This window comes from Colossoma macropomum, unplaced genomic scaffold, assembly GCF_904425465.1.
Source record: "Colossoma macropomum unplaced genomic scaffold, Colossoma_macropomum, whole genome shotgun sequence".
NCBI lineage: Eukaryota > Metazoa > Chordata > Actinopteri > Characiformes > Serrasalmidae > Colossoma > Colossoma macropomum.
The window spans coordinates 105,001-115,000 of record NW_023494800.1 but is presented as its reverse complement, the minus strand read 5'-3'; the positions used below and the strand labels follow the sequence as shown (position 1 = coordinate 115,000).

Sequence of the window (10,000 nt, the reverse complement as noted above, 5' to 3'; positions counted from 1 at the left end):
GTCCTCAGCGCTCAGAGGGTTCAACTAAATAAAAATGTGCAGAAAAATATTAGCGTTATAAATTACTAACACTTCTAGATAAAAGATATATATATATATATATATATATATATATATATATATATACATATGTATATATATATATATATACATACATATACACACACATACACACGTTTTTGTGTATATATAGACAATAGAAGAAAAAAAAAAAGAGAGAAAGAGAGAGAGAGAGAATGTAGAGTACACTGTATTAGACTCACCCTCAGAATCTCCTCCACACACTGAACCTCATTTGACAACGTCTGAAAGACAGAAGATCACAATTAAAAACACAGGAAGGAGGGGGAGAGAGAGAGAGAGAGAGAGAGAGAGAGAGAGAGCTAGAAAGCGTGAGTGAGAGAGAGAGTGAGCGAGAGAGACAGAGAGTGAAAGAGAGAGAGAGAGCCTGTGTGTTGAGATGTTATCTGTAGCACATCTGTGTTCTAAGTGTGCTCCTGCAGAACGTTACTGACACTGAACCACAAGCGCCATGTGACACACACACACACACACACACACACACACACACACACACACACACACACACACACACTCTCTCTCTCTCTCTCTCTCTCTCTCTCTCTCTCTCTCTAGGTCAGGGGTGTCCACTCTTATCCACAGAGGCCGATGTGGCTGCAGGTTTTCACTCCAAACGATCTGAAGTTCACAAGATTCTACTAGTTTAATCAGCTGGTCTTCACACTGCTGATCAGGTGATCTGCTGCTCTGTTGGGGTGCAGCCCCCCCCGGCCTCTGTGGACAAGAGTGGACACCCCTGATCTGCACACATGAGGGGAATGATTGATTATCAGACGCACTGTGATCGCTTCATAATCAGGCTTTTACAGGATCATTAATAAACATTAGACTTTTACTGAATCAGGAGCAGCTCTGATCAATACTTACTCAATATTCAATTACTCAATAATTAATACTGAATTACTGCAATAACACTCAGCGACAGACCCCTGACATATCAGCCAATCAGAGCCCTGATACACAACACCAGCCTGACACGACCGAGAGACAGACAGACAGAGAGAGAGCAAACTTTGCTCTCTCTTTCTCTCTGTCTCACTCTCCCCGTCTCACTCTCCCCGTCTCACTCTCCATCTAAGTGTATTTGTCTGAGACTCTCACTGTTCACCATGTAGGACACTGAACTCCTGCTGAAGGTCACTGAGTTGAGGAGCTGCAGTGCCGAATCGACTAAAGGACGTCAGCGTCTTCATCCAGACCAGAAGATGGACGCTGGAGCATCTGTGACCAACACCTCTTCCTGCACAGTTCTCACACAGGACATTCCAGGATATTCCAGGATATTCCAGAGGACGGGACTCTACTTGTCCCAGCAGGAAATATTTTCAGGAGAGACTCTTCAGAGACATCATTCTGCTTCCTGAAACTCCGTCATCCTCTATGAGACAGGACCTTCACCCAACACACAGCCTGCACCAGAACCAAGGCTCTACACCACTGAACCCAGACACCTGCACCAGAACCAAGGCTCTACACCACTGAACCCAGACACCTGCACCAGAACCAAGGCTCTACACCACTGAACCCAGACACCTGCACCAGAACCAATGCTCTACACCACTGAACCCAGACACCTGCACCAGAACCAAGGCTCTACACCACTGAACCCAGACACCTGTACCAGAACCAAGGCTCTACACCACTGAACCCAGACACCTGCATCAGAACCAAGGCTCTACACCACTGAACCCAGACACCTGCACCAGAACCAAGGCTCTACACCACTGAACCCAGACACCTGCACCAGAACCAAGGCTCTACACCACTGAACCCAGACACCTGCACCAGAACCAAGGCTCTACACCACTGAACCCAGACATCTGTACCAGAACCAAGGCTCTACACCACTGAACCCAGACACCTGCACCAGAACCAAGGCCCTACACCACTGAACCCAGACATCTGTACCAGAACCAAGGCCCTACACCACTGAACCCAGACACCTGCACCAGAACCAGTTCTGAGACACTGTTCATGATGACTCTTTCCTCTCCAGCTCGTCACTCCTACAAATTCTCCAGCAGCATCTCTTACAGCAGCTTATAACGCTGTTCACTGATCAATCAGGTTGGACACAAAACTCAATAACGCGGTTTATCAGTGGAAAAAAACTTAATGAGTGAATAAACTACAGCGTTTAATTTATTCTGCCTAAAGGGAAAAAAAAGCAGTTGCAAAAACAATGAATTTAAAACAGGCTGTTTGTAGCTTCGTCTCCATGTACGGTCCGAGCGTCCTGGGTGTGAACGGCACAAAACAAAACAAAAGTGTTTACATCACCAAACTCTTTAAAAAGTGAAGATGAGTCAGTTTTCCAGGATTTGGGCTCTTTGAGTTAAAGCGTTATTGGTGTATAATCTGTGCTGATCTTCTCCTTTAAGACACTCTGAGCTCAGCACAAACCGCACGATGGGCCGAGAGCAGCTGGCATGTTGTGACCCATCTTCATCAGCAGGTTCTCGTCATTACTCCCTCCCTCTCTCCCTCTCTCTCCCTCTCTCTCTCAGACACACCCTGCCTCTGTGCAATGCTCTATTTCACTGTTGCTCAACTGCTCGTTCCTCAGAAAAACTCCACCTCACACTCCACAGGTGGGAGAGGAGCTGTTTGGATATGATCGCACAAAAGCACCTGTTTACTGACCTGCAGCACAACATCGTACTGAACTACACAAACACAGAGGGGTCACTGAGGGGGATTACGATTATGATTATGGTAACTGTGGTGATAGGAACCAGACGTCCACCTCTAAAAGCTCCCTCAGAAAGGTTACTACATGAAATGGTGATGAATTCACTGCCTGATGACTGAGACTGTTTTATCACAGTTCATTAAAGACAATGAACATAACTTTCTTTGTAAACTGTTATATTTATATATATACGAGAGAGAGAGAGACTCTTCGCCACGGTCGGCTGTATCATCGTAGGAAGGGTCTGTATCAGGACCTGCAGACACTCCAACCTGGCCGTTTCTGAATGCGAGTAAATCCTGGAATGTTTGTAAACAAACGTTTGAAAATAAACATTTGCGCGAGTGCACAGCACGCAGGGCTGTATCTGCACACTCCGTTCCGTTGAGGCGGATGGGCACATGAGTCACCACGTAACCACGCGGCTCTGGATTAGCGCGGCGCCGAAACAGCCTACTCAGCACATGCGGCTTTGGCTGCAGCACGTGTGCCAGCGGCGCCAACAAAGCCTCACGCAGCTCACAGGTGCAGCCGGCCAACGGCAGCCCGAGGCCACTCGCGCGGCTCATCCACGGCTCCGCCCGCGGCCTGCTGACAATGGAGGTGTTTTTCCATGAGCCGCGGCCGCGATCTCTCTCCTGAAAACACATTCTTCACTCCGCAGAGGCTCCAGCACTGACTGACTGACTGAACTGCTGTGGGAGAAAGTAGCTCATTTTAAAGGAAGAAGAACTTACTCTTCTCCTGCTTTCACACTTTTACATCTGCTTATACAGTTTGTGCCTTTTTATTCCCCAAAAACAGACGTAATTCATCTCTCTTCAGAAAACACACTTAAATATGACTTTAGCACAATTTCTGTTCATTTGCTCAATTTAACATTAAAAAATTAAAGCATGTACCATAAGCATACATTTTAGACAGGTCACATCTTATTTTTTCCCCTAACGTGTTAACTTCACTAAATAAAGAGTAACTGTGCATTAAATGTGCAGACATGTGTCTCTGCAGAGGACGTGTTCAGACTAACCACTCGGATCAGCTCTGTTTACATCTCAACCACTTAATTAAGCAGTAATTAAAACACTGGTGGAATTTCCCTCCCAACAAAACGCATCAACACTTAGATCACAGCAGAACCAGCAGGTCACACAAGCGTTCTGAGCACTTCACCCTAAAGTCAGCCCGTAAACGGACACGTGGAGCCTCAGATGACTAATTAAGCCGGTCGGCACGGTGACATTCCGGAGACTCTCCGCTGACCTGCCCTCGTGGCTGAGATGGAGCGGAAGAGGAAGCAGTTACAAAAATACAATTATGTAAATGTCCGTCTGTAGAATGAAGGAGTCTGAAGTATGTAAATTTCTTAACGCTTGGTTGGGCTTGCCCTTTATCCCAGCGCCAGGGTGACGCTGTCTGAAGGGGCCCTTCAAGTTCAGCAGTTAAAACGGGATCTTACATCACGGCAGATTCCGCATCACGCAGTGCGTATCGGCCACAGCAGGAGGAGCGAGTGGAGCCGTAACTGGGTCAGAACCCCGTTACATCCGTTTAACAGACCGACCCGATCCAGCACCTCCCCTCAGTGAGGGAGCGCAGAACACAGCACTGAGATCAGAACATTCCCAAAGGTCAGGACCCTCGATCTGATGGTACAAACTGATTCTCACACTGCTGGGTGATAACCAGTGTCAGTCTGCACAGAGACACTAATCACAGCTCTAAAGTAACAGCACAGTGACAACTGACCGCTTCTGAGAGATTAACTCACTATGAAGACAATAATAATAATAATAATAATCATAATAATATCTTTATTTATAGAGCCTTTCAGACTGACAGCAGCTCAGAGTGCAGAGTGCAGAGACGGATCCGATTAAAGAGATTTTACTGAGTTAAAGAGCTGCGTTTTCAGATGTTTATTAAAAGTGAGTTCTGAGCTCGACTGTCTAATAAAAGCTGAACTGAGCTCCACAGTTTAGAAGCAGAATAACTGAAAGAGTCTCTCCACGTTTTCTGTTTTACTGAAGACGTTTGCAGGAGGACGGTTTCCTAACGTACAAAGAGAAACGTAAAGGCCCTAAAACTGAACCATGTGGGACTCCATAACCAATATTAACATTTTTGATGAATAATTTCTCAGTGAAATCAAGAACCGTCTGTTAATCTGAGATCACGTACCATAAACAGGAGTCAGACCATCAGGAAAAACGGAAGCCGTGATGTTCGACCCGGTAACGCTTACATGATACTTTGATCATAGCTTCTGTTCTGATAATATCTTGGTAATTCTGCAGATGGCAATCATTTGTCTAAATTTACTTTATCGTCCAAGCGTAGTAAAAGACATAATGAGTAAATGGAAAAACAACACTGTAACATACAATGACATAAAATATAATACAATATATTGTTGGTGAATACTGTGTTCAGCATGTCTTCACAACAAACCAGTGTCAGTCTGCATTGAGTTTACATCGTTAATCAAATCTTTAACCACACAACAGCAACAACTGACAACAATTATGCTTATTCAAAATATGCCTGTGTGTAATTAATTAGTTGATGTATAAGTGCAATATTTTCTACTGTATTTCAAAACTATAGATTAGGATGATTGTACAATGGTTAAATAAAAAAACGAATTCATACGGAGAATAAAAAAACCAAAAGAATAATAATTAACATAATGCTGGCAATTATTCAAATTACTGCAGTTTTCAATAATATGATATTTTAAAAAATTTTCCTGCTTTTTTCTTTGCAAATAATGATTTACAAAAAAATTCAGATTTTCAGACTATTCTCTTGTGTATTTTAAATATTTATTATTATTTAATTTTATTTTTATATGTTCCAAAATGCTCCAAAAAATCTGAGAAAAATGTAAATATACTGACTTCAGGCTTCAGGTATCTGTCTAACGGAGTGATCGGTCACTAACGATCACAGCGACACTCACCTCCCCTGACTGTGGCGGCATCTTCAGCGGAGGAAGGCTCGGCTTGCTGCCGTTCTTCAGGTCAGGTAAGCTCTCGTAAGACTGTCCGTGGAAGTCCTCGGGCGACGGTTTCAGGTCCGGAGACTCGCTGGTCACCTGGTCTGGGCCGTCCATGGGTCTGACCAACGCCATGGGCTTCCTGGAGTTGGCCAGGTTGGGCTTGGAGGAAAGCGGAAGCGGGAAGTTTTGGGAAGTCAATGGCGGAACATCTCCGGTCAGCTGGTGAACCTCTTTCTGGGCCTCAGGGTGATGCGGCGGCTCCATCCTGCCAGAGGAAGTGTCGTGTTTGGGAGAAAGGGAGCGGTGGTTCTCGTTGTCCGTGTCCTGTTCCGAGTCGCTGGACTCGCTGGAATGTAAAGGGGACAGGGGCTCGGCAGGCGGGGAAAGGTCCGGAAGAACCGGCGGTAAGGTGGCGTAGTCTCTCATATCCGGCCAAGCGTCCGTTTTCCTCTGGTGGGCTTCCAGAGGAGCCTCTTTGCCGTGACCGTCCGGAACTGGGTACTTCTTGGAGGGCTGTGCCGAGCCGTGCCCGGGAAGGCCCGACTGGGCGGTACCGTAACTGGAGGAGTTCTGGAATGAGGGGTCGGTTTTGTCCTTGTGCGCGGGGTGCCCTGAACGTCCGTGCGATGATGCAGACGGGCGGTCCTTGGTCACCCCATCGTACTGGCTATACTGAGAGTTGTTCCCATCCTCGTAATTTCCCAGCATCCTCTGGACAATTCTGGACAATTCGTCTCCTTTGTTTGTCTAGAAATAAAGAAAAGCTGTTTCAGTTGGAGGGAACAATAAAAATTCATAAACACAGACATTAGTGAGAACTACATTTCTGCAACAATACAACACATCGTACTGCATCAAACTGGATCACAGCTGTCGTGACCAGCAGCCTTACGGCCGGAGCGGCACATCCACAAAGCATCAGTGTGGCTGCAGGTTTTCATTCCACACAAGCCGGGGGTTCCTGATTTCTAATCAATGGGTCGTCAAACTAACTGGACATTTGAGCTCCTGCTTTGCTGGAACGAAAACCTGCAGCCACACTGTTCCTCTGTGGAGCTACAGCACCAGACTGAGACCCCCGAGCGCAACGTTTCACATGTTATACAGTTAAAAATATGAAAATATGAAAATATTAAGATCTTAACATGAAGCGCATCTTAGCCACTCCTTATTTTCCTGTTTTGGAAAATGTATTAAAAAGAAGCAGAGAGGCCCTATCTTCAGAGGATCGCGAGTTTGATCCTTGGTGATGCTACAGCCGTCCGTAGCCTGGAGTCCGAGAGAGCACAATTGGCCTCGCTCTCACTGGGTGGGTGGGATGGCTGCCCTTCTCCCCCCATCACTCAGCGCGATGCTAGTCAGCGCAGGCATCTGTTAGCTGACGTAGCAGATCTGGCGGTTGGCGCTTTCCTCCGAGCGCGTTCGGCTGTCCAGTGACGTTGCGTGAGCGGCAGTTCGAAAAGAAGCGGTGGTGCTTCAGAGGTCTCGGAGGAAGCCTGTGTTAGCCTTCGCCCTCCTAGCGTTGATAGCATCGTGTGATTGGGGGAGTCCTAACTAGCGGGTGGAATTGGAGACGACTAAATTGGGGAGAAAATCGGGAAAAAAAGAAAAAAAAAGAAAAAAAAAGAAGCAAAAAATCAACTGACTGACTCGTGACTTCAACTCACCCTTGATCGACTCACCACTCCGACTCGGCCTTAACCAACCAGCAAATTAAAGATCACAATCCTTTAAAACTTACTAAACCTTCAGACTGATTAGCTATCAAACTGACACTTTTCCTGCTGTTTGTAAATCAGCGTTAAACAGAGTCTTTAATATGATCCCGTCTGACTGCCCGGAGCCGCCGTCCGCAGCTGCGTCCTGTCTTTAAGAGGCTGCTGGTAGAAACACAGTTTACCAACAAAGGCTGTGAAACGGTTCCCCTTTCAGCAGAGATTAATCTGAGAACCTCAGACTCCCTAACAACCAGCTTAACTGCTGAACTGATGAAGCTCACTAATACTTAGATACTAATAACTCTATATTCATTTACAAATGAATCTATATGAATATTAATCTGTTAGCTAGCTACAGGGCTTAAAGCATGGAAAATTCCTGGGTCTGAAATGCGTTTGGGGGCTAAGAGAAGGTACGGAGGGAAACGGGGGGTTCACGAAATTAAGAAATTAATGAATTAAATATGAACGTTTATTATCAGAAGTGAAACAGATAAACAATAACAATAAGTATGATAAGTTCTGCAAAACAAATAATGCATCGTAATTGTAAGTCCAAGCACAACTTTCAAAGCCATACAGAGTATCCAACACGCCTCCATACTCGTCCTCCCTCGCTCGCTCCTCTGGCCTCTAAACAGCGTGTGCGGTGAACTGTTGCCAAATGAGTCCAAAAGATTGTGATTATAATATGAAAACAAAGCAAACAGCCTGTTAATTGCAGAGATTTGCAGTCACCCACAGTACTGAGCCACAGTGTAAACAAAGGTTCTATTACTAAAGTGGGTTTAACTTTATACAGAAAATAAGGTTCCTTACGACCGTATACATACATACAGCCCATATCCACAGACATAAAACTACAGCAATCAGCCTCGAGAGGCAGCGTGTTACTGTGATCTTATCACGGGGAAAGGGAACCGGAGTAGAGCAACGTTCTGTCTTTCACTCCACAAAGTGATTCAGTGTTTATGACCAGCGACTAATCTGACCTTTACGGCTGCTCCAGCGAAGAGACGCTCAGCCGGAGACGTTCAGCACCCGGGTTTCCGTTTTATCACCTAACATCACAGCTGACAGCATCCTACAGAGAGGCTCGCATCACCGAGCGCCACCGCCAGGTCTCAGCAGGCGTTCTACACCGTCTCCAAACTGCGCCTGTCGCAGTGGAGCAGAGCAGCAGAGCTGCATGTCTGTTAGAGACGGCGGTGAGATCCCGCGGGGCGATGATGTCACAGCTGGTGCAGAAACATGGAACGTCTTTAATGAAGAGGGTCACTCAGTAACTGTGACCCTGACGGCTCATTCAACTGGACACTCACTGTGAAAAGCTCAGTGTTTTAACAGGACACAGCTGACTTGGGGGGCGGGGGAAGTCAGGGGGACGGCGGTCCTGGAGTGGTCTGAGGACAACAGAATGCTAACGACTCTAATGGGCAGCTTTCTCTGACAGCATGCGGGACTGGACGCATAACGACCTCACCTCTCCACTCCGTCCTCCTCAGATCCTTTACACTGTGTCTCACTTTCAGTATGATTCAGAATATAAACACTATCCACACAGAACTCAGCCAGAATCTGCACAGAAAGACAGGCAGGCAGACAGACAGACAGGCAGGCAGACAGACAGGCAGACAGGCAGGCAGACAGACAGGCAGGCAGGCAGACAGGCAGGCAGACAGACCTTTATTGATCCCAATGGGAACTTGCTGACAAATCCGTGGAGCGGACAGAACAAGTTCCTCCTCCGTCTCCCTGTTCTAAAAATCTATTTAATATCTAGTCCTCGTTTAGAGGATTAGAACAGATACCTGATCTTACCCAAAAGGCTGAGAAGTGAAATAATATCGCTGCGAGTGAGAACATCTTAAATCTAGTCCAAACATACCGAATGTGTCTATCATTACCAGATAAATTAACTAACTTCTTATTTAACCTTCCAGATTTTTATTCACTCATGTTTAGTCTTGTTTTGTTCTACTGAGCTCAAATAAACAAACAAACAAACAAACAAACAAACAAACAAACATTACTCCCTGCCTCCCAAACCTATTTTTATGGATTTCACTCGCGAGCGAAGGAGGTAAAAACCGAAGAAGCTGCTTTGAGCTATCGCCACGAGAGGGCGCACTTCCGAGTTTTTCGACAGGATTGCGGGAGGGAGCAAATATACTTTAGCAGCGTCTGAGACGTGGAGTTACACGTTCTCTGTCTGAGTGGAGCGATCGGCGACCTGCTCTCCTGCGACCGAGTGTGAGTGACGAGATCAGTGGCGTAACTGTACTGTCCTACAGTGAACTCAACTCATTGGACAGTGGGAGAAAGTTAGCTTCCCAGGCTTTTAGCAGCTGGCTAACTTGAAGCAGCGCTCTGCCACTCATACAGTGAATTGATCAAACAAGACACAGAAGCGCTGGTTTCAGTTTAGACGTAGCTAAAGGAGGCTCTGTCTGTGTGGTGAGAGATTCACACTGCAGTTAATGCTTTTACACAGCGAGCGTCAGATAT

The 10,000-nt window shown here is 46.1% G+C and overlaps 1 protein-coding gene and 1 pseudogene across 2 annotated transcripts in view; both read right to left on the bottom strand.

Annotated features, from left to right (window-relative positions):
• Positions 1-10,000, bottom strand: part of LOC118820718 (AF4/FMR2 family member 1-like) — a 64,772-nt gene that overhangs the window by 31,025 nt on the left and 23,747 nt on the right. For both annotated transcript variants that reach the window (XM_036589136.1, XM_036589138.1), the window contains exons 3-4: positions 5,736-6,521; positions 264-305 (exon numbers count right to left, since the gene is read on the bottom strand). In XM_036589136.1, the coding sequence (XP_036445029.1) occupies positions 264-305; positions 5,736-6,521 (828 nt within the window). The remainder of the gene's footprint in view (positions 1-263; positions 306-5,735; positions 6,522-10,000) is intronic.
• LOC118820742 lies at positions 9,166-9,333 on the bottom strand (annotated as a pseudogene).